At 40.9% G+C, this 26,086-nt stretch overlaps 1 protein-coding gene across 1 annotated transcript; it reads left to right on the top strand.

Annotated features, from left to right (window-relative positions):
• Positions 1-3,138: 3,138 nt before the first annotated feature.
• On the top strand, positions 3,139-26,079 carry LOC104618105 (chromosome unknown open reading frame, human C7orf31; the record flags this gene model as incomplete). Its single annotated transcript, XM_010283621.1, has 11 exons — positions 3,139-3,272; positions 8,092-8,268; positions 12,218-12,289; positions 18,022-18,051; positions 19,155-19,339; positions 21,555-21,643; positions 22,736-22,747; positions 22,820-22,910; positions 23,119-23,210; positions 25,303-25,417; positions 25,568-26,079. Coding segments are annotated over exons 1-11 (1,509 nt in total), but the record flags the coding sequence as incomplete, so codon positions are not given.
• Positions 26,080-26,086: the final 7 nt, after the last annotated feature.

Consider the following 26,086-nt stretch of genomic DNA (forward strand, 5'->3'; position numbering starts at 1 on the left):
TTCGGCTTGGCTTGTGGCTGTATTTACTGCTTTATTCAGGAGAAGTAAAACAACCCATCACCTACTTGTGTCTTGGATCCCAACTCCCAAGTGTGTTCTAACACCGCCCCCCGCCACGCACTAGGTAACCATCTGCTGACATCATCAGTTGCCTCATTCTGTTTATCACCCCAAAAGATCCCCAACACCCTCTCACTGTGACGTCAAATACTACCAGAACACAGACCAAAGCATACTCACAGTGCACCGCACTGAACGAGAAGGTAGGCTTAGTTCATAGTTCTGCTCTGCACAGTTTCATACTTTTCTAACCTTTTCTTCTGCAGGCAGACATACAATAAAGCTTGGGATGAGAGGTACTACTCTCCAGATATTGTCTACTGTTTTGGAATAGTATCTCTTTGGAGTTAGATAAACAATATTTGAAAGGATGTTACACTTAGAAATTAAATTTTACTTAGGTGTCATTCCTCAGAATATTAATGTATTGTTTTTCTGTACCTTCCTGCCTTCCCCTACTGGAAGCTTTTCCTCATCAAAAGGTTCATAGTGAGATAATTCATTCTCTCAGCCATGGATTTCTGAAAGCTCTGGGCCTGAAAAGTGAACAATTGTGTTTTCTGCTTGGGAGACAAACCATCCTGGAAACTAGTGATTTCCTTTGTGGGTGGCTTCCCCTGGATCACTAAGGACTTGGGACTTTGGTCCTGCCAGCACCTGGCTCCACGTGATTTCATCATCTTTCTCCTACCATTACCCTCCCCTATCTATTGCCAGTCCTCTAGCCTGAGTAGCCTCACTGAGCTATAACTCCTGGGGCTTTTTTTGCCAAGAAATTGGGCCAGTTTGCTAGGGAACAGAACTGGACAGACACTGGGTGTCCTGCATGCATTGGACTGTGTCCAGAGAGTGCTGTTCACAGGGATGCCTTGACGCTTGGTCTGGATACTCCTGCTAAAGGTAGGTGTCAAGGGCTGGGAACTTGAGGTTCCCAAGACAGCCACCTGGAAATGCTGTGCAATGAACTATGTTTCTGGACCTGAAAGGAGGTTTTAGGATTTGCGTGGTGGCTTTGGACTAGTGCAGTTGCAGGGATGTATATGTTCAGAACCCTTTTGATGAGGGGGTATGGACTGCTACCTATCAGTGGGGCTGGTGTTGGTATGATGGATAAGACTGCAGATAGGTGTAAGTCTGTATGTACGTTGTGGATTTGGAGGTGAACGCAGTCAGATCATGATCTGGTGCTATGGACAATGGTTGAAATGCCAGGAAACCGATGAAGTAAAATTGGTGGTGTAGACCCCTGCCTCAATAGGCAGTTGTTGTTGTGGAGCTGCAAAGAGCAGCTGTGAACTGTGACACCTCCCCATATGTGCAACAGACAGGGGCAAAAAAAGCTACTAGTCATAAGCCACAGCTGTAATTCTGGCAGACAGAAATACATTTCTCAGAAAGGTTAATCAAGCTGGATAGAGAGGAAATTCTGCTAGGGTCTGAACAGTGTGGACTCAGAGCTGCATTACATTACAGAACCACAGCAGTCCTGCTGGAAGGGAAGTCTCGCTTCTGTTTCTTGCCCACTTGCAGATTGCAAATCAACAACTCTGAATATTTTTCTCTTTGCAAGACAATAGTACTTGAATCTCAGTCATCAGTGTAAGATTCCCATAGTGCTCATGTAGATACTACAGCAGACCACCCAACACTCTAGAAACTGCCAGCATGACAGAATTAATTTGCATTTTTTCACTTGAACATGCTACATTAGCTTCTTTTCTTACAATACATATGGCCCAAATCCCTAGACATCCTAGAAGAATAACATCTTTCAAATATTTTCAAATTACTTTCCCATCTTAATAAGGCAAAGCAAAATCTTTTGCATTTCACAGACATATGCCTGAGAAGAGGGCTTAATCAAAATACCCTTCTTGTCAAAGCTTTGCCAAAGTCAGGATAGCAAATATGTACCAGTAGATGAATGTATATTGCTCCTTCCTCCTTGAGACTCTCCTCGGACTCCTCTTGCCATTTTAAGATCCATATCCAAAAGCTCATAGACCATTAAGTGCAGAGCAATGCATAAGTGACTTAACGGTACAACTCAAAATGTAAGGAGGTAAAACAAAGGCCTCTCAGCCTTCCCCATGTGATGAGCCATTGGTTTTTAGTCAAAAGGAACCTTGTCACAGCTTGTGGAGAGCAGAGTGAATCCAGTGCTTCCCTTTGTACCTGTGAACTTCTACTAAACGTTATTACACACCACTACTGGGCTTATCATAGAGCAAACAGGTTCCTGAGGGCTTCCTCAGGAAAACTGAGGATTCTCCAAGAAGAAGCAGGGCAGAGATACAAGGGAATGCTGTGCTGGCTCTTGGTGGAGGGGGAGGAAGCAGTAGTGCTTCCTCATATACTTCATCTAAAAAGTTGCTGGTTTTTTGAAAGAAAAAGACTCAATGCTGTGAACCAGAGCTTCACTGCATAGAAAGTACGAGTCCTGGTGCTTTTCCCTTGCACAACAGAGCAGCTCAGAACAGAAGCAACTTGCCTGCATGGTATGCTAGAGAGCAGGGGGGTTTATACTGACCTAATATAGCACCTCTCCTCACAAAGAGCTAATCAACCAGTGTTGAAATACAACTTCACTCAAGTGAAAGGAGGACTAAAGCATTTCCTCTCGGAACAAGGGTAGAAAGACAAAACTCATGGCAACTAAGGAAAAAATTATTTTCTGTGAAAAGTATCATGGGTTTAATATCATCCTTTTCAGACTGGGACTGCAACTTTACAGTGAAACCAAATTCACCAAATGAGACTTTCACAAGTGAGACTTTCTGACTGCAAGTCCAAACTTTCATCTTCCATTACTTGAAAGTTTATTTCTAGCTTCTGTTCATCAGAAGTAATACAGTAATACAAAGCAACAGTATCACACATATTTAATCTGCCTCTTTTTATTGTTTTATTTTGTAACCTGGTACAAACAACCAGTAGCAGTAGTAACAGCAATCATTGTTTCCTGTTGACGCTTGCCAAAATTAGGCAGAACTCATCTATGTTTCCTCCTTACTAACAAAACCTTTGATATTTCGTATTTTATGCCTGTATCTTCCCCTAGAAACTCAAATACAAAACATGATGCTGCTGCATGACCTGCCCCACTACTATAGAGAAATTGAGGGAACTGAAATCCTATCAAGAACCTTTGAGTCCAATGAGGTACTAACTCCACTTCAAATTCCTTCCCGTCCAACTGTCTCACAAGACAGGTAAGAACAGAACACGTAAAGGTAAATGATTCCATTAAAAGTATTAGATATCTATTTGTTGTTACCAAAAGTAATTTCTAATGCTTATGTTTTTCTGGCAGGACACAATTTTTTTCTTTTTTTTTAATGAAACAAAACATTTTCTACTTTGTGCAATAGTCTGTCAGTTCCCTGGGAAATATGTTGATTACACCTGAAAAGAGGACTGCTAAAATACATTATACTGTGGCTTTACGGCTCAAAATCTCCAGAAATAACTTTCATAAAGAATAAAAATAATATGTATATTGTATTTCTAATTTGGAAAAAATGAGCATATTTCACAAACAATCACCAGCATTTATCATGTTATTCTTTGATTGACTCCTGTTTTGAACCTTTTTTTTCCTAGATTACAGGTTAACCTAAAATTGCTGAGATAAACTTTAAAATTAAAATATAAAATTACAGGAAGCCTGCATTTTGCTTTTGTAGTCATCAGTGTGTAATCAGGAATCTACTATCTTTACAGTCCCAACTGTTAGCTAGGGGACAGAACATGGCAGAATTCTGGCAGTTTTTAAAGCTTTGGAAAGCTGAACTTCCATGCTGCTCAGTACTCATGATATTTTTTTCTTAAATAAATTTCTATTTTTTACATGCATAACAGATTCCAGAGTTAGCTTCAAGTCCTCCAGTGTTCTTTCATGTGAGATTTTATCTCTTTTGTTAGCATAATCAATTCTTCGTTTCCATCTTACTGACAGCCTGGTTTCGTACTATTGTTAACTTCTTCCATTATTTGTAATGTCTCATATCCAACATCCAAATTCCAGTCAGAGGATTTTGATATTATTGGATTATCACAACTGTCAAACTGTGTCTTGATGACTCTCACTTACGTGTCTTCCCTGGGGCAAGTTTTTATTGTATTCCTTGCATTACAGGAATTTGGGTGAATTTCCATCATCTGAACTGTTTTAACTATTGACAGACTTGAAAGTTTACTCAATTATAGGCCCGATCCTTATTTTAGTGAATGTACTGGAAAGATTCATGTTGGCTACACAGGATACTCAGCAAAAGGAAAAATTAAGACCAGAATGGGGTGCGATGTCAGGATCTGAACACACCAGTAAAGCATCTTTCAGATGACAACTATGTTAGACCCAACTCTGAAACACAAACAAGAAATAAGCACGGCCAGGTCATAACATTTCTTTTCTCTGTGAACATGAAAATACGTATTGTAATACAAGCAGTAAGCTACATTTTCTGCTCATGTAAATACACACTCACATGAACTCACCAATTTATACCTTAAAAGAAGGTGGCTGCGTGTTTTACAATATCATACATGTATGATGTATTTGTGTACATGTATGCGTATTTGTATAATGCTAGGTTATATATATACACAAAGAAGGTACCCTAAGGTTTTTATCTTATGATCAGACAGTCAGATTCAGTGTTGATATACTAAGATGATGTATATAGTTAGTTATATGTTTATTGGGCAAGAGTTAATTAAAAAAAAGTTCAGTCATTCCCACCTCCCCAAAAATTCACTGAATTCGAAATCAGTAATGTTGCTCAGTGACTATGTCTACATTGGCAAGTATTGTGGACTACAGGAGAAGATGTGTAGAGTGAAACAGTTGGTGCTGAGGAGCTGAGGTCCAGAAAAAAAGTATTTCGGGTGCTCTTTACTTTGTATTACTTGTAGTGTGATTCCAGGGACTGATGGTCCATTTGTGGCTGCGGTGCCCTCCTGGTGCACTCCTTGGAGCACATCCTCCAGTTAATTTCATCCAGAAGTAACCCATGTACTCCAAGACCAAAGCACTGCAAAACAGAGATCATTGGGAGATTCATGTCAAAAGTGCCCTCCTGATCCAAACTAAAATGCCACAGTGAATGCACCCTATGTGAACTCACACAGAGGCAGGTTCTAATCCTATCCCGCTAAGAACTCTCTTTCCATAGACTTCCTGAAAGATGTTGGCATAACACCACCTCAGGTGTTAGCTTCATACATTGATCAAATCAGTTACTGGAGCCCTTCACAAGCTCGCAATCTAAGACACTGTATTCATACACTCTGGTTTGAGGTCCCCACAACAAAACAAATTTGAAGGGAAAAATGTAACTTTCTAAAAATAAAGGAGGCACTACCGAACTAATGTTCTGATTCCAGAATGTTAGCTTTTTTTCTTTTTGTCGGAACAAAAGAGCCAGAAAGCTGGAAGTTGTCTGTCAGAATCCAGAATAAATCTACGGTTGTGGAAGTTAGAAATGGTAGTAGTCTCTATTAAATCATTGACCATATTGCTGAGACTATTAAAGATTGTTAATGATACACTCTTTAAAACTTTGTTCACCCTACTCCTCATTTGATATTTTCTGGGTAGAGACATTTTTTTCTCTGTCCTTGAGATCTTCAATATCAGCTATAAATGTTTCTTTGTGAAATGGAGACTTGGAAACATTTTAAGCTTAACAAAGTCCTGTTTGGGCTGAATGGATGATCAGACCTTTTTGTGCAATGCTTCTCTTTTCTGTCTAAGATAAAGTGGTTGTTCTGCAACTTAGCAACTTATAGATAGCAGTCAACAGGAATGATTTATTAGTGTTTCCAGTGAGAGCTGGCTTAATGAATACAAACACCACAGCCTTGCAGGTAACTTGGCGTCTGCCTGCCTATTTTCAGAAAGAGGAAACAAGGCTTTAGAGAGAACTTAGGAAATGGATGCTTGAGTTCCTTCAGAAACTTAAAACCAGAAAAGCTTTCTGATCATCTACGACACATTAGATTCTTATTTTGGTTCATCATATAATACAAACATATTACCCTTTGCACCCTGGCAAAATGGATAAAGAAACAGCATCAGGTGGCAGCAGAGTGGTGCTGAACCACATGGAAGGAGCTACATGATAGGAGGCACTGTGCTGCCAAGAAACCAGAGAGAACAAAACACAACACAGCAGCACTGCCTGTGTCTTGTAGATCATGATGTCTCCCACAGATTTCCCTAAGATCTGTTTAGATAGAATTCTGCCACAGTCTGAGTCTAAATGTACTCTGAGAAGTTTTTTTCTTAAAAACATTTTCTTAGAAACATTTTCTTAAAAAAACCCCAACATTGTTTCTTAAAAGCCTATACTCATAACAAAGCTCAAAGATTGTAATGCTCATTGAAATGCTCATAGCCACATAGTAACAAGCCTATTTCCCCTCACATTTTAGGACATGTGGGCTCAGGGATGTTATTCTACCTTTGAATCAGTGTAAGATGAGGCCAGAACTAGGGGAACCTTACACCTGAAAAACACCATGAGCCTGAACCTAGCTAGTACCTGCAGAGTGGCACTTTTTCCCAGTTAGCTTAATAAAAACACCCTCTCCCTCCATCTCCAAAGTAATGATTAACACTAGCAAAAATTAATAACATCTCTGCTTAAAAAAAGGATTTCTTTAGCTGATACTCTTCACTCCATTAGGAATCAAACATCCAGAAACCTAGAGCAACACCATACTTTGGAGCACAGGGCAGAGAAATCCAAGGTAATTGGGAGCGAGTTGGAATATCTGCATGATTCACCATGGCCTGTGCTGTGATAGCAGCGCAGTGGCTACACTGCAGTCAACAAAGGCACGCCTACTGGTCTGCAGCCATGTCCAGCTGCTTCACTCATCAGTAAAGAAACACCCAATATCAGAAAAAGATGGTAGTACAGATGAGGTCTAGCTAAAGCAAGAATCCGGGCCACTCAGCGATGGAAGGGCTGACAACAAACACAGATGTGTCTTCTGTGAATAGGTTCCCAACCTATTCACCTAAACATCACTCTCTCTGGTTTCCTATGAATGAAGAAAGCACGCCAGTAAAACATCGTGAGGGTGACCAGCCCCATCATGTACCACAACAGTTCATTACTTCCTTGATAAGGTTTTCAGAAAATCCTGGACAACTAAGTCAAATTTAAATCGCTCAATTTGGCTCTTATAGAATCACAGAATCATAGAATATCTCAAGTCAGAAGGGACCCATAAGGATCATTGAGTCTAACTCCCTGCTCCTTATCTCCTTAATAAGAGGACGGTTGGCTGTGCATGTGTGCTCCTGACTGGAAAACTGCTGCAACCCAAAAAAAAAGGAAGCTTTAAATTTTCAGTGAGCTTGGTGTCCATCTTCACAACACTGTAAAACAAAACTATGTGAAATGAACATGCATCTAACCACATTGAACTGCTTGATTTGAGATGACACAGATGTATGAAAATATACTCAATATCCACAGCCACTAGCACATCCATGTGAAGTGCCTGACATAGCTTGCACCCAGTGTGAATTACAGCTACGAAACAGTAACATTTCTCACCTCTCTAGAGATGGAGAGGGGAGATTTTCAAAGACACAAATAACAAATCTGAAATCAGTGAGAATTAGATGCTAAAGCTTCCATCTGTGCCATTGCATATATTTGCTGTCTGTCCATATGCCACTTACGTAGTACTGAAGGGACAGTGCAGGTATCTACATCCTGGCAGCTGAGACTCGATTATGCTGTGAGATGTACATGCTACATGTATCTATCAGCTTCTTTCTTCCTCTCACTGATCAAAACATAATAGACTTGATTCAACCTTCATTGAACAATTGCCAACACCATTGTACTTACTTCTCTTAGTGCCAGTTCACCATAATAGCATTACCCAGAATAAGACTGAGTAACTCAGAGCCAAGTAAATAAAGCCAAGTTGTGATTGTTTAAAAGATTTCAAGTAACCGTCACTGTTGTGCTATTAATATACATTTTGGGGTTTTTTTCCCTTCAGATATAAAGAGTTCAGGGAATCCTTTCACTCCTGCAAGCTTCCCTGGAGAGCAGAAAGGGAGCATGGAAGAATTGCACTACCTGTATTGCCGGAAGACCACAAGGCAAAGGACAAGTCTCCATGCACATTTGTTAAAGGATATCAACATTATGGTAGTGGTGTAGACCCTTGGCCAAGGTAGGCTAGACAAATATTTCTCACAGTCAAAATGTTTAAGTGTTGCGTTTTTAACAAAAATAGCAAAAGACAGCTAACAGGCTGGAGAGCAATGTAGACTGAGGCATGCAAATATCTGCATTCCAGAAACGGGCAATTTAATCACAGAATCATTAAAATTGGAAAAGACCTTTAAGATCATCAAGTCCAACCATCAACCCAACACCACCATGCCCGCTAAACCATGTCCTGAAGTGCCACGTCCACACGTTTTTCTGAACACTTCCAGAGATGGTGACTCCACCACCTCCCTGGGCAGCCAGTTCCAATGCTTGACCACTCTCTCCGTAAAGAAATTTTTCCTAATCTAAACTTCCCCTGGTGCAACTTCAGGCCACTTCCTCTCGTCCTATCACTAGTTACTTGGGAGAAGAGACCAACACCTACCTTGCCACAACCCACTTTCAGGTAGTTGTAGAGAGCAATAAGGTCTCCCCTCAGCCTCCTCTTCTCCGGACTGAACAACCCCAGTTCCCTCAGCTGTTGCTCTCCAGACCCCGCATCAGCTTTGTTGCCCTTCTTTGGACATGCTCCAGCACCTCAATGTCCTCCTCATAGTGAGGGGCCCAAAAGAAACAGTATTTGATGTGCGGCCCCGCCAGTGCCGAGTACAGCGGCACAATCACTTCACTACTCCTGCTGGCTACACTATGTCTGATACAGGTCAGGATGCTGTTGGCCTTCTTGGCCACTCAGGGACACTGGCGGGGGCAGGCCACTCAGGCACACTGGCGGCTCATATTCAGCCGGCTGTCAACCAGCACTCCCAGGTCCTTTTGCGCTGGGCAGCTCTCCAGCCACTCCTCCCGAAGCCTGTAGCGTTGCTTCTGCCCTTTTCACATTGCCTTAAATAATAACGTGCGAATATATTGGTACCCACGAATCTCTGCACAGTGTTTCACCAAAACACTTAAAGTTCCAAATGATCAAAGTTATTTTTTGCCCATCATTTGATAATTATTTACTGTTGGCTGTTGTCCCAAACACCCTTACTGACCTTAAAAACATTACTTCTGGCCTAACCACACTGATGCTCGGCATCCACAAATCCCATAGGCATAAATACGAAAAGTCAGTGCTCAACTTTTTCAGAAAGCTGTTGTAAAAGAAGAGATCTGTCTAGACAACAGCTGAGGGGAAGAGCTCTGTGATAGGTTTTCTGAGTCAGGGCTCCTTCTCCTAGCCTCTTACCACAATCAATTTCTTCTTTAGAACATACTGGTATTGGTGCCACTTCCACTGAAACCAGTTCCCAAAACTTCTTGTTCATCATGATGGCATTAGTCAAAAGAAAAGATTGACTAGCTGATAGATAGATAGATAGGCAGGCAGGCAGGCAAACGATGATGCCAAATCTCTTTTGTTGAGACACTCGGGTAGGTTTCAAATCAACATTACTGACTTACAGGAAAGCTTTGAAGGCAGAACATGCTGCTGCTTTGGGCTGACTTGGAGAAGTTCAAGGATAGCCTTCAGCCCTGCAGGCTTCGCTTGAGAACAGGAATGGAAGATGCAGACTAAACATCTGCATGGCTGTCCAAGGGTTAAAACATGACTCAAAGACTGGAAAGATGCCGTCCTGTCCTTGCTTTGCTCTGCGTTATCATGAACTAGCTTCTCTGTAAAATGATCATAGAATCAGAGCATATCTCAAGCTGGACAAGGATTATATATCCTCAAGCCATAAGGATTATCAAGCCCAACTCCCTGCTCCTCGCAGGACTACCAAAAACCAAACAAGATGACTAAGAGAGTTGTCCAGACGCTCCTTGAACTCTGACAGGCTTGGTGCTGTGACCACTTCCCTGTTCCAGTGACCAACCATCCTCTCAGTGAAGAACCTTTTCCTAACATCCAACCTGAACTCCCCCTTATGCAGTTTCATTCCACTACCCATGGCTGGTCACCAGAGAGAGATCAGCACCTCCCCCTCCACTGCCCCTCTTGAGGAAGTTGTAGACTGCGATGTGGTCACCCCTCAGCCTTCTCTTCTCCAAGCTGAACAAACCAAGTGACCTCAACCACTCCTTGTAAGTTTTCCCTATCTTGGTTGCCCTCCTCTGGACACACTCTAATAGTTTGATGTCCTTCTTACATTGAGGTGCCCAAAACTGCACCCAGTACTCAAGGTGGGGCCACACCAGTGCAGTGTAGAGTGCGACAGTCACCTCCCTTGACCAGCTAGCTATGCTGTGCTGGATGCACCCCAGGACACAGTTGGCCCTTTCGCCTGCCAGGGCACAGTGTTGACTCATATTCAACTTGCCATCAACCCAAACCCCCAGATCTCTTTCCACAGGGCTGTTCTCCAGCCTCTTGTCCCCCAGTTCGTATGTGCAACCAGAATTACCCCATCTCAGGTGGAGAATCCAGCACTTGCTCTTGTTAAATGATGCTGAGGGACTTCCACCCCAGGAGCATGACAAGGTGCTGTGATCCCACAGTGATAGGATTGGTGCAAGAATGTATAATGAGCTTGAAACAAGAATTTTCATTGCTCTTTTGTTTTTCTTTTCTGAATATGCAATCCCTTGGATTATTTGTTGTCCAGGCACACTAGAGGAGAGCCCCTGATCCATACAAGTGAATTCCACTCTAAAGAGAAAAAGAGGTCCAGAAACAAGACTCCCCTTTTCCACAAAGTGGAAAATGCCTAGGTGGCATATAGTCTGTGTAGCTGTCTTTACATTCCTACCCTCACATTGCAAGCAAGCAAAGGTTTTGGCCAACACAGGCATAGTACATGGGTAAGAGTCACAAGGTGACTCCTCATGAGAAGGTAGATGAGTCACAGCAACTACATTCCCCACCTCAGAAAACCAATTTATCAGTCAGAAAGGAAGAAGAGGTTTGCAAGCTACTTTATAAACCCATGTTCATGACATCTATTTGTTGTTTGTCTTAGGCAACGCTCACACTAAAGTGATACTGCAGAAATGCTATTCATAGCCAGATGTCACAATCCCGACAGTGCTACTGTAGTGGCAAAATAGCCTTTCCTCCACACAAAGTTTCTGTATTGCACAGATTAGCTTCCAGGTAAGTAGCAGAGCTACAGTATCCTCGATGGCATCACCTTCGCTGATCTCAGTGAAACCTACCAGAGATACAGGCTAGAAATTATTCAGGAACTTACTCTACTGCAAACAATTAGAGAGTAGAAAGATGAAGTGGGAAGATGCAAATTAAGTATTTTCATGGCTGTGACTCTGACAGCACTGGCACAAATTTCAGCAGGGGAAGTATGAGAAGCCTAATTAGGCCAGGTCATTACTATACGGCTATTTCTAATACCAGGCAAATCTTACTGATTATGGATGATTTTTCCAACAGCATTTCCTTCATTTTGGCACTCCTACTTATTTGCTCTCTCTTCTGTTGTCGTTGGTTTTTTTTTACCTGATGTCTCATACTAACACCTGATTTGTTTTCCATTGTTTAAACTCAAAGACAGGTGTGGTGGTATCTTCACATCATTCTTTTCAGTGAAAAGGACCATGCAGTTTGGCTGAATGCTGGGAGCCCTTTGACTGAAAGTGATACCCATAATATAGATGGGGGGATCTAAAAACTCTTTATTGGATCAAAAGATGGAACCTGCACCCATTCAAGGCATTCCCACAGCTCCTACTGAGTGTTAGGGGTGCATGGTCAGGGGTTGTAAAGGCCAGGCCTTCAGAGAGGCAAATGCTCAGTGTTCTCAGGAACTCTGGATTCAGGCATGGGTGGTCAGCACCTCTCAAAATCCAGCCCTGCAGGACTTAGATTTTGAAACTGAGGATAGATTTCCACATTAGTAGCATCTGCAAGTTTTGATATTAAGGCTTATCTGAGAAACCAAGACAAAAACATATCAATCAATTTGGATTTTTATATAAGCTGTCTACATTTATGCGTTCTTTTTGCACAGAGGCCTTTCCACTGAGCAGTACTGTGATGTCACCCAGCTGAAAAAAAGTGATATGTGTATGAATGATGAACTGTAAGTTTAAACTGTGCTTTAACCAGATTGTGAATTTAGTGAATATAACAGCAAACTGAATATTCATTCCATTCTGGTGATATTATGTTATAATATTAATACTTCATATATGATATGAAGTGCAGATATGATAGGAAATCTAAGGGCTGTGTTCTGTAAAAAGGTATTATCTAGTAACAAAGGAGAGCAAACAGAGCTGGAAATTCAGAATACGGAATTGTACCCTTCCAGTTTAGTATATCTTCAACAAGGGTCTCTGAGTTTGCTTTACAGGTTGTCCATATTTATCAACTTCTAACACTCAAAAACATTAGCCTTTCCACTAGTTAGAATCTAGATTAAACTGAAGTAATTGAAGTAACCATGACACCATGTGTATTTCAGTCCATTTTTCTGGTATATGAGTATACATATATATGTATTTTCGGAGGACGCTTGGCAAGGATTATTTTTCTCTCTGCTGCTGTTCAAGAGACATCAGACTGAGTGAATTTGGATGCTGCTGGAGTTGTGCAATCCAACATTTTGCCACTTGATGGCAACAGCAAAACACTTAAATTTGCTCAAACTACTGAGATTTTAGATTAAGGTAATTTAAAGTGTAAATGCAAATTCTTCAAAAGTAGAAAATGAACAAGTTACACCTCTCACATTAGCATTGATAACTAGAGCATATTAGAAACCTGAGAATAACTTTGCAATGATTTCTCCGTTATCTTTATAGGGCTGTGAAGCGCATTGTTTGATCCCACCACCCTCCCTTTAGCCTCACTGCATGTGAGGTACCTGCTCCCCATTTTGTGTAAACTCAGACACTCTAGAAAAGCAGGGAAATTGATTGTAAACAGGTCACAGAAGCTACACAAGGAAACCTGCAACCCTGCTCTTTGTAATCCACTGCTTTTTGCAGGCTTCTCCCTTTATTACCTTATTACAGCATGCAGCACAAGCAGAAGTGAGTGTGGTTACCTACAACAATGTAAAAGCCAAAACTCCTTTTTACTGGGACAGCTTGTGGCCTTTGACCAGCAATACATATTAGAGGCATTGGCTTGTGCTACTTCTACAGAATTTGATTACAGGCTATAAGGAAGTAGCAAGTTTCCCTGCAAGTTTCTTCCTATAAGTTTCCGCAGCACTAAGTGACAAGAACTGGCCCATGCCCTTTTGTAAGATAACGGAGCACTTTTCAAGTTGTTTTAAAGCCAACATCCATGCAAAGTGGATACTCTCATGCTGCACCGTCAAGACAGGTGGTTCTGTTTTATTACCTAATCCACCTCCAGGAAAACTCAATTGACTTCAGTGGAATGACGCCGGGGAACAATTTGGCCCACTGTGACTCACTAGTCAAATAAGTGTCCTGTTATGTGACATTTATATTGGTATCCCTGAAACAGCAGAAACACAGGCAGACTGTGGAGTAAATTTTAAAACTGTGTTTTGCATGGGGTAGGATGCCTGTTGTGTTTTCAGTAATTCCTAGGCTAACCAACCTCAAATGCTTCTTAGTTAAGGATGCTCTGGGACCCATTCACTTCATAGCAAGAGTGTTCCTCGTGCCAGTTGCCCACCAGAATGGATCATCCATGTACACAGGCTGAGAAAGAGATCTTGGCATCTTTCTGGGGATTTGCTTCCTTAAGAGGAAGCAACCAGGGACTGCTGTGACTCTATACCCTTGTGCTAGCTGTACAAGGAGGAAGGCAGTTTTACACAGGAGTAGATCAAACCCTGCCCCCACACGTTCTGAAAAGTACACAACATTGGACTCTGAATATTTGATCAACAGCACATTGATATACTTTCTCCATTATTTTGAACTTAAATCTTAACCTGAAACATGCTGGGTCTTGAAAAATATTTTATGGTCTATGCTTTGTCCTAGTTTGAGTGTTATCTTTTCCTATAACATTGTATTTTCTTGGTCTTTGAAAGACACTTAAATTGAAGGAGAGAATATATCCTTTAAAACAAAAAGTGAAACACATCAAAAAAATATATATTCCACATTCATAGTCCAAGGTCTTTCAGAGCAAATACTCTTCCTGCTGTCAGGGACTATTAAGCGGTGACAATCACATGGAACCTTTCCTGAAAAATACGCTCCGAATGGTGCTCTGCAGGCCTACCTGGGAGCTATTAACACTCAATTTATTTACCTTATAGCCTGTGAGGTCTCCTTTGAACCATTACTGTCTTTTGTGGGAAATTAATTACCAGGCATTTGCAATAACTCTGTACACTTTCATTGGACAACTATGCCTTTGCCTTAAGTATGCACACTACATATCCTTGTGCAGTTTTGCACTAGAATGAATCACTGGGTTTGTGGAGATGTGCTTTGTAAGTGCATTAGCAGTGGGCCACACACATATGTCCTCCCAGACAAATGTACTAGAGAAAAGTAGTTGCCTCCTCCCATCTAAAGGTGTAATGAGTCCTCACGTTCACATCAAACAAGACAGAAAAATCCTGGAAGGCCTTGAAAAACACCCTTCAGTCATTGCCAAGAACCCTAGTTACATAAACACATGTTGTACATCAGGCTACAGCATTTGCAGCTGTCCTTCCAAAGACAAGTCACACCATTGAGGTTTTCAGTGGGTTCAATAACAGCACAAAATGAATGAAAACTGGCTTTTTTTCTTCATGTGGGTTTTAATCTGCTTTCACTGTTTTGCATGCCACACAGCACTTCCAGTCCTCTGGCTGTCCCCCAGCTCCCTGACCCCTGGTGGTTCCCTGACCTGCAGCTCCCCAACCAAGCAGGTTTTAAGGTTAGGCTACATAAGTGATTGCCTCCCTTTGAAAGAATAAAGGGCTGCAGAGACAGCAAATTTACACATGTGAAACGTTCTATTCTCCAGTCATAATCTCCTTCCTGTTAAAACTGGGAAGAGTGATACATCTTATTCTCTTAATAATTTACTGAGTATGTGGGAAATTAAGAGGAAAGAGCAGCAAAAAGTTCTCTGGCCTGATCTAGAAAAGAAGCTGAAGGTCATAAGGCTTCCCACACTGCATCACTCTCAGGCCAACACCACACCTGAGAGAAGAAACAGCTCTTCAGAGGCTCCTACCATGTGTCGGAGAGTAGAAAAATAGTGGGAAGTGGGAGCTCCTCATGAAGGTCACATAGGTTCCAATGTGTCTTTATTACCATAACTGAACAAGTGTGTCCCTGCACCCAGTGTTCAGCACTGCATCAGGAGGGGAGCCACAGAACTACTGCAGGCAAAGCCAGTGTTTCCATAAGGATACTCTCTCTCATGTGAAATGTGGTTTATGCGTATCTTATCAAAAAGCGTTCACTGGGTGCCCACAGTGCACTCATTGCTAAAGAAATGGGATGGTGTTCATCTGGATCACTCCCTGGATTCGTTCTGGGGCTTTCCAACAGGGAGTATAAATCCCTCCAGCTTGAGTCTGACTTCTTTTCAAGAGACTGATGGACTCCATATCCTCTGCGGACTGAACATAAAGGGGCAGATAACATAAGACTTAGCAACTGTTTACTCTGTAATAGTGGCAGATTCCAGCAAAAGTCTACTAGAACTCCAGTGAAAGTATCTCAGTGACAAATTTGGAAAAGCTGCTATTCCTTTCTTCCTTTCCAGCCAGAGCTCTACCTTTCTATACTGCCATCCATTCTGGGTGGCTTCAGGCTTGATTACCCAGTTTGAATTGTAAAAATCTAAGGAACACTCTAAACAACTGTCCACCTTTGAAAATGCAAAGCTTTGCTGGCTGTTACAACCTGAGCTCACAAAGCTTCTCTAAATCTTGGTAGAGTCATGAAAATGCTGTTCATCCTTATTTTATTGCTGCCTTATGTTTAGACTTTATAATGAAAAGTGTTCTACAAAGATACCTAAGTGGTTTTGCCCTGCCAGAGCACAAAGCAGACTGATTGTCCTTATTTTAGCATATTTGTATCAGGAATATGTCCAATGAATGCAATGAAGAAAATAAACACTATGAAGCACTTTATTTCATGTCTACAGCACCAGTAGACATACAGCACCAGTTCTAACTGTAGAAATGGAAAATCAGTTAGAAGTGTCTGGGGAATAAACTTTTAAATATTGCTGTTCTCTAAGTATGACTGTTTCTGGAAAAGCTTTCCATTTTCAAGACAGACACAGAGTTTGAATCAGAGTCCCAGGTCATTATAAATGTAACAATATACAAATGGTTGTCAGAATCCAATACTTTGATTAAGTCCTGATATCTTTCTAGCATCACACATTAAAAGTAGATCTTCTGTTCAGCTCAGTTGAGGCATGAGGCACGAGGCATGATATCTCACGGTAACTTGTGAGAAATCACATCTCATGTTGATGGCACAGAGTCCCGTGGCATCACGGCAGATTTCACAATAAAATGCATGACTTCTGCATGTTGTATCAGAATGTGTGAACAAAATTGAACTGCTACTTGAAGTTTATCTTCAAAATACCCATGCCAGTGTGGAAAAAAATAAGCACAGGACTGTATTTAAATTCTTTGAGTTAAGGGGACATATTTCCTCTTCGTAACTGTGCAACACCTATTTTTATGGAGACTAATTCAATGATGGAGTGGCCAAACTGCCACTCTTGAGTCACAGGTGACTTGAACAGAGCTTGGGTGCAGTTCCCATGCCACAGCTATGCCATTAACCACGCTACTGAGTAATCATCAGCTGTGGGAGGAAGAGAGTTCCCAGAGGAATTGCTAAGGATGAAATGATGGAGCCTGCATGGGGCCCATCAACATCCCACAAGGCTTTGTCCTCAAACTGAGCAAGAAGAGGAGCCCTGAGAAGTTATCACCATCTCCTGTTTGGGAACGAATCTGGGACATCCCTATCCTCACTGAGAAAAAAAAGAATATTTGGCAATATGAAGGTTTTGGTATATGGTTTGTAGAATCAAGAAACTTTGTGTGATCACTGTACAAATAATAAAGCTTAAAAGAAGACTATCATCAGACAACCCCTCCTACCTATATATGGTAAAAACTCTTTCAAGCAAGACCTGGTAATTAAGCCTTCCTCATGAAATACATGAGATTTTGGAGGAGCTCCAGGTAAACCACTTAGATTAGTCCAATAATATTGTCTTTCAGGCATTTTTTTCATTATATCATAAAGAACTATTAAACAAATTAATTAATTTTTGAATCTTAGACATTTTTCTGACTTGGTACAATTGCCAAAAGACTCTTAGGTAGCCTCAGTGATGAAATTCTTGCCCCTTAAAGTTAGTGTTTTCTTTTGATTGTTTTTTTAAAATTTATTTGAAGCATAAAATAAATCTCCCTGGTAAAATATAAATAATTTATCAGCATGGAATGAATAAATATTTTCTCTGCAAGTATAAACAGGATATATTTTCTGTTTTGCATTACTGATAAAAGGACTTATTTTTACTAGCAGCACATACCATTGTTGATTAATGTAGAGCTTATTACACAAATGTGTAAGAGGATAGGTTTTGCCCTCGTTCCTTTTTAAAAGACCTTCAGCACATTACTTGTTCCCTGTGCCTTTTCAGTCTTTGGCACCTGGCAACACAAAACATTCCTCATGGAATGAGTGGTATCAGTAATAATATTGTCTGCACTGCTTACACATTGATTTGTCCCTAATGTATATTGATTGCACTGATTCAGATAAAATATGGGAGGTGCAAATGAACATGGATCACTTCAGGTAACTTATTTATTATTTTTCTTCCCTAATACAGGCTTCGTAAACCACCAGACAGTTTGGCTAAGTAAGTACACTTCACCTATATATCTTAGCTTTCCTTAATGAAATAAAAAGGCAAGTTGTTCCTCTTACAGCCATAATTGCACAGTGCAGGTTCCTTGGCAATAAGCAGCAGCAAAGTTACTAGGCAAAAAACTCTCTCTCGAATGAAGCCCGTAATGACAGGTTTAGCAGGTTAGCAGTGTTCGCCTAGCACGTCCACTCTCCTAACAAATACTGATCTTGCTGACTTACCTATGGGCTAATTCTCAGTTGTGTTGTTTGTGGCCTCTTCACCTAATGTGAATTACAGTGTTTGGGAGCACCTACCAAGGACAGCTAAGGGATCTAAAGTATGTATAAAGCAGATATATGAAAGAGAAGCCACAGAAAAGGACAGCTTGGTGAGACATCTTGTTACGTCATGATGCACAGCCTCAGGAATGGAATGAATTTGAGTCCTGTATAAGGTTGTGACTTTGGTTTATACAGCAATTGGGGAAAAGACATTTGCTCTCAGTAAGCTGCTGTATGTAGCTGTGGTAAACTTTAGAAGAATGCAAACAGGGTGCTAGTGTCTCTTACTGGAATAAGTTGCTGCTTTCATTTTCCTTGGAAGATTTCAGGATTCCCCTGATTTTAATAAGTTTTTTAATTATTCTATCATGAAAAATTGAAAGCTGAAAAGAACAGGCACAGGAACATGGGCACTCCATGAAATCCTGGTTCTCAGTATCCCTTAAAACTCTCCAGTTTAGGTTTATCCTCCCTCATCACAGAAATAAACATCCTCTTAGAGGCAAATTTTGACTTCACATGCACAAACTCAGTTACTATTAACTGGAGCTGTCCAAGAATCAGATGTCCACATTTTCCTTCCATCAAGCCACATAAAAGTAAACGTGAATTGGTATGACTGATAATGTACAAAAGCTGCAAGGGAATCATCATTGTGAATTCTTTGCAAGGTGCAAGCAAGAGGGGATTTAAAGAACTAAGATATTGCCTTTCTGATTCTCACCTCTCTCCCAGTTCTTGCGAAGTGTTATACTTAATGCTAAAACTCTGTGAAATAAGAAAATTTTCTTTCTTTCTGTCCTTCTTCCTGCGAACCCAAACCAACCCAAGACCCCTATGCCTGCCATTTCCCACCTCTCATCCCTACCAGACACACATCTCTAGGTACGCCATGTTTCCAAACTTCAAATCACCTGAGGATCGAGACACTGGGATTGATGCAAGCAGTCATCAACCTTTCCATCCCAATATCCCTACCAAGGCTTTTGATATGGTTGTTCTGAGGAAGACCAGAGGTAAGACAGCATTCTGTTGGTTTACTATTTATTCTTGAAACTTACTTAGAAGCACTACTGAAGTCATGACACTTTCCTACTGAAGCACACAGAGCCAGAATCTGAATATATCAGTGGTCAAGCTAAGTAACTTGGCTTAAATTAGAGCTCTAGGCACTGATAGTTGCAGTCTCCATGGAGGATACCTCAGCACTGAGAATGATGAATAAATCTGACTCACATGAACACCTTGTAGCCTCAGAAGCTAACAGAGCTATTAACATAGCTGCTAATCCTCACAAAATCACTTAGTATGATTACTATCTGGTATCATCTTTCAGACAAATAATTCTTCGCAGTCCAATAGACTGGAAGAGAAAGGAAAAAAATGCATCAAGTAGGATCAAAAACTAGCAATTTTGGAGCCAAAGTAATGCCTGCCATACCTTTGCTGAGGACAACAGAGGTACCCCTGAAATGAGAGTGGAATGATTTAAAATATTTTATCACTACACAGATGGTAGAACAAGGCTCAGGGAGAAAAAGCAACTCTTCTTATCCCTTACGAAGACTGAGATGAAGCCCTAGACAGTAATTATTTACAGAACACCACTGTTTTTAATCCCATCAGCCTTTTACCCTGCGAGTGTTTTACATAATATATTGGAGGAAAAGGGCAGAAAATTTTTGATCTTGTTCTGCTTTTCCCTGGAGGCATTCTACTACATTGGGATTTTGACAAGTACTTCATTTTGGAAGACTTTAAAGATCTCCTGCATGAACTGATAAGGAGTCCTTGGCAGCTGCTGACCACACAGGGTTATGGGGTATATGGGACAGGAGAAAGCCAGCACCTTTGTGTGTCATGGCAGTGCTGGCCAGGAAGAGTTTGGCAATAACTGTGTGAAACAGAAAAAGCGTACGCTGGCATGGACAAGAAGCTTTTCAGCAGAGTAAAAGCTGATAATGTTAAGTAGGAGGTCAATTTGCATTAATTAGCTGCCATTCCCAATCATTGGCATAGTGCTGTACAGTTATGTATATAATTGGGTACACGAGCCATTTTTAGTGGAGTATTTGTCCATCCAAACCTAAAAATCTTTCCACAGAACATGTAATGCCAGGAATAGTGAGTTTTAGTCAATTTTTACTGACCATTGGTCAATTTAAGAAACACTAATCATGTGTGGAGGTGGGCTTACAAAGCCTATTTTTGCACAACAGGGATCATCACGGGCCAAGACCTATTTCCAGCAAAGCTTAGCAGGTTCAGAATTACTAGCTAAGGGGACAGCTACCACTGGCACTTAGAAAACACTTTAACTTCATTTGCTGTTCCTTCCATACGGTTTGACTTCCTCTGACATCAGGACACTCTAGTTCTCAGTAACCGAAGCAGAAATCTCTGCTTAAGTATAGACCACACTCAGATAACTTTTACCACTGGAAGGTTGTATTTAAAAGCTTTTTGCCTTGTCTACATTTCCCCTTTACAAAACTCAGAGTAGCTATTATGTAGCGAATGCTAACAGCATCGTTTTGAGGTAAACAGGGAAACTGAGGCAGAAAGACTGGAGAGAAAAAGCAGTGATAGAAACAGGGTTGGAAATTACGCTGTTCCAAGCATGCACTGCAGTTTCATTTTCATAAGACATCTAGTAGCACTCAGTTATTCCTCTGATGGTGACGTTATGAGTACAGGGACAGCTTCACAATTCATCAAGCTTTATTATTTGTTGTTGCTGTTTGTAAAAATCATGCACAGAAAATGCAGTAGAATCTTCCCTATTGGTATATGAAACAATCCAGGGCTCCTGCAACGGGCCATCAGCAAATGGCCTTCTACAGAGGAAGTTTTATCTTGTATAAGATCCAGTCCTCAGCTGCTTGTCACCACCTCCTTGCCTGAGTCAACTAGCCTTGTAGATCTGGTGGTGCAGATAATCACATTGAGTGCTTCCAAAAAGACAGCTGGGTTAACTTAGGCGGATTAAATGGGTGATTTGATCTAACCCTGCTGATTCTGTACCAAAAGAGTGAAGATAAGTTCTGTCTGCAGATCCATGAGGTCAGTCTCCCAAGGTAGAAGAGACATTAGCAGCAGCTCACAGAAAGAACCTCTTCCACCAGCACAGATGCCTTTAGAGTGAGCATACATCTACATCTTAAAATGCAGATCCATCTGCCATTCTATCAATGGTGTTCCATTAGAACATGTTAAATATTTCCCCTATAGGTAATCCATACAGGCATGAAGCTGTCAGCATTCCCTCTGCCTCCCAGAAGGCGGCTCTGCACTGGCCAGGACAGCACACATACTTCCAAGTAGGTAGCTGATACACAAAAGAGCAAAATGCCTTTTTTTAATTAAACTTCTCTGCATCTCTTTCATGGGAGACATTTTTACAAAGACAGCTCCTACACTGTTCCAAACACTTGCAGGCCATGAATTAGGTATCACGCATACAAAGAGTAAAAAGCTTTAGAGACAGTTTTCAGCCACCTCAGCAATATCTAAACAAGATCAGTAGCTAGCAGGCTGTCCTGTGAATGAAGTCCTTTAAGCACTAACTAGCTCTCATAGGACCTAGCCAAGTAGCTCTGGAGATAAGAACAAGAAACAGCAATAACGGCTGTTGACCATATGTTTAGGGGAGACAGGACTTCATTCAGAAGCCCAGATTATGCTCTTCAGCCCTTCAAAAAAATGGGTTTGGGCAGCAGTAGATCTTTGCTCCTCCCTACTTCTCTGCAAGTCCTGCCAATATACTGACAGGCTGGTGTCTCTATTTCCATGTCTTCAAAATATACATCCTCTTTGTGGATGGTCTTTGACTCCAATCTTGCCTTCCCCTGTATAGTGATGTAGACTGGGCTGGTCCATAAAACAGAAGAGTGAATTCGTTCATGAATGATCTTCAGCTTGGCTAAACACTAGTTTTATTCCCAAAGGGATGTAGCCTGAAGTTTGATGACAGATAGAAGTCATGAATAGCATAGGAAAAAATAGCGGTGAACAAAGAAATGTAGTCTTTGTAGACACACAGTCTTATGGATGTGGCAAGGGAAAAACGAAGCAGCAGTCCATTTTAAGGCAGTCTGTAATTGTAACTACAAAGGAAAGCTTATATAGCATGTAATGTTCTGTCTAGGTGTGGCTACCATGGAGAATTTGATTCCAAGGTAGTTGAATTGCATTCAGCTGAATTACGTACCTGTTAAATCTTCCACTTGAGTAGTAATACTGTACTGAAGACATTTTTCCACCACATTTTTACTTTCATTAGCATTTACTAAACAGATAATTGCAGGGAGGGGAGGGTGACATGACACGTGTTATTTCAAACCTTAAAATAGTCTTCTCCATACAGCACATATATTTGGTATATACCTCACCTATTTCTTTTTATCCTTCAGCTTCCTAAGTTTGTTGAAGAAAAGGGTCAAATATACTATCCAAATCCACCAAAGATAGTGGCCCCCAACCCCACTTTTAAAGAGCTGGAACATAACCTCTCTCCAAGAACAACCAATATGCTACAAAACACTGAAAGGGCTCTGGGGATCACAACATACAGTCGGGACTTCACAGGTAAGCATTTTTTATTAAATTAATGTACTTGGGATAGCAATGAAAGACCACAAAGTGTTAGCCCCCAGATTTCTCAAATTCATTTTTTGTCATTCAGTAAAAAAGGCCACACAAACTGTAAATTATCAGAGTTTTTCAGAGGAACTGCATTAATTCTGATTTTCCTAACCAATAAAAATGTGTGACAATAAAATATGTCTCCATTAAGGAAGAGGCCCTATGAATCCTCATATCCTGGATAACTATTACATGAAAGCAGTTGGCAGATTAACTGGACAACTAGGTGAAGATGTGGAACTAGTAAGTACTGCTTTTACTAAGAATCTCATGTTTCCACCACAAGCAATACTGGCAAGAGTATTACCAGATTCAGCTAGCAGAATTAAGCCTTCTCTTTGATAATACGTAAGGGCAGGGCAAGGGTCACTCTAAAACAGAGGCAAAAGTTCAGTATACTAAATCAGTCCTGACACAGCTGGTTGACAGAATTTCTGTAACGGACTGATGACTTGTTCAGGATTTGCAGAGGGGAAAGCTATTGTGATTCCTTGGGGTTTTTTTTATCTTATCATTTAAAGTTGACACCAACACATGACAGTAATTCAAACGACCTTTTGCCTTGAGAAATATGAGTAACAGTCTCCATAAAATGAGGTGGCAGGTCTCACCTGAATGGTGCAGCACTGTAGAGACTGCAACATTGGCTAGATGTTCAGCTAGTGTTAATCAGGACAACTCCATTGAACTCATCAACTTACTGTCTTTATTGCGCATTCCTTTATTTGATAAGTGACCTAGTACCATTGCAGACTGTTGCCTCCTTACTAACTATACCAGTTTAAGTTTGGCAGAATTTCTGTGATTCATCCTCCTCGATTTACGTGAGTGATTTGCCTTTCTTCCTTAAGGGTGCATCAGTAACATTATCAGATTCTATTTTAATGCAAAGATTTACTCTAAAGAATGTATAAAACTATACTGGAAAGCTCCATGTTTATTGTCTTCAACAATTTTTATATTTTGTGTAGCCTGTATAAAAGTGAAAAAATACTATTTGTATTACATGCTACTCATGCAAACGAAGCATAACATGGTATATAAGCATAGCAAATCAAGTTGAGCTACTTTTTGCTAATGCATCATTATCTGTAATGGCTTAAGCCATTCAGTGACACCTGCACATTGTTATGCAGAGCACATACACACATCTAATTTATTCTAACTGACTAAAAAATTCTCCAGGTAGAACAGAGGGAATGGATTCCTGCTCACCCTTCCACAGCACTACTGGCTTTACAGTACTTCCAGGTTCAAATTGCACAGACATACAAGAAGCAGGGCAGCTAAATAAGATGCTGTCATGTTCTTACAGTCCAAAAATGGCCCTGGATAAAAAGTCCCCAAATTGTCCTGCTTTTGTCTATTGGATTAAAAAAACAAATCCAAGTAAGGAAATCCCTCTTGAAATGGCATTTACAAGTTTCTGATAATTGAACCCCTGTATCTGAAATGGAAAAGCTGTCTAGTTTTTTCTCCAGCGTGATGAAGAAACAAATGTTTCACTTTATGATGATGAACGCTTTAAAGAACAGTTTCAACAGCTGGTCTCTGGAAATGAAAACCCAAACTAGCAACTTACGTTAATTTAAAACTAAGCAGTTTTATTGCCCTCTGGCTTCCAAAGCGTGATTGGCAGAGGCCTACCCTGGGCCATGCCAATTTATCTGAACAACATTATTCCACTTAAAACATACATATGTTAAACATCAAGCACTCAGATTGTTTAGCACAGTAACTGCTAAAGTCCATTCTTTGGAACTTTGAAAGTACAACTTTGGAACTACTTAGGACTCAAATGTACTTTGTGTTTGAAGAGTTCCTATACAATGCGTCTTTGACTCCGCACCAGTATCGGAAGTCTCAACAGTACAAATGATTAATATAGGGTAACAGTATTTATGCAGTGGGTCAAACTGTGGTTGAGAGAGCTGAAAAGCCACAGGCCAGTGAACATCCTCAGTCCCACCTGCCACAGCTCCTAAAAGAATTTAAAAACACACTAATGCAACTCACCGTTTGGACTATCATATTGCTTAGGAGACCACAAATGGAAGACAGGTGCTTACAGAAAAAAGGAGAAGAGAGCACAAGACATCTATACTAATTTCTATCTTATGCATTGGGATGGAGCAAAGTATTTTCTTTTCCAAAGCATAAAGACTGACTCTAAGCTCCCTAGGTGGCAAGGCAATAATGAATGTCTGGGCTGCTTTGCCTGGGAGACCCCTAAGCCATTTCACTAGTCTCAAACAATGGTCTGCTAACATAAGCAGTCCCTGATGAAATAAGAGACTTAGATGACAGTATAAATCCTGCTTCTTCCTCCATATAGAAAGAAACGTTTCTGCCTAGTCTGTCACAAGTAAGACCTCTTGAAGGGCGCACTGCACGTTTACTTCAAGGTCGACGTCCTCATGAATCAATTCTGCAAGAACAGCACTCCTCCAGTGTTCATATGCCTCCAACCTTATGCAGAGTTCCTACTGTTGTAGCCAGCTACTCAGACACAATCATGAGTAAAATTAAAACAGCAGCCGGTCTAGGTCAACAGTGTAAAGCAAGAGAAAGCACAGACCAGAAATGGGATGTAAGCCAAGAGCAGGCCACTCTGTCCCAGACATGCTACCAGAAAGTTCATTATCTGGATACACGGCCACGAATAAACAAACTTCAGAAAATCACTGACACATTGCAAACAGAAGCATTATGCAGGGGACAGCTTTCAGAAAGACCTGAACTTGAATCCCTTCTAAAATCTGCATGTTCCCTTTCCTATGAAGACTTCAAGCCCAGACATTTGGATCAACGTACAGTATGGGAAAACCCAGTTAATCTAAATAAGCCAGGCTTACCATTGGATGCAAAGAGTGAGGAAAGTAGAATTTTGTTGCACAAGCTTTGGCATCAAGAAGCATGTCAGTCTGCATGGAGACCAAAGGATGGGCCAAGAGAGACAGCACTGCCTGAATGGATCCCCACCTGTGAGGCTCCTCATCGCCAGACAGCACTGCTGGAGCTGCAGCATTCCTTCTCTAAAACAGCAGCACAAAAACTTTTTCATGATTTTGTAACAGGAGAGACAAAAGACCTCAGAGATAATATTACTGAGGGAAAGA

This window comes from Phaethon lepturus, unplaced genomic scaffold (assembly GCF_000687285.1).
Source record: "Phaethon lepturus isolate BGI_N335 unplaced genomic scaffold, ASM68728v1 scaffold13040, whole genome shotgun sequence".
Taxonomy (NCBI): Eukaryota; Metazoa; Chordata; class Aves; order Phaethontiformes; family Phaethontidae; genus Phaethon; species Phaethon lepturus.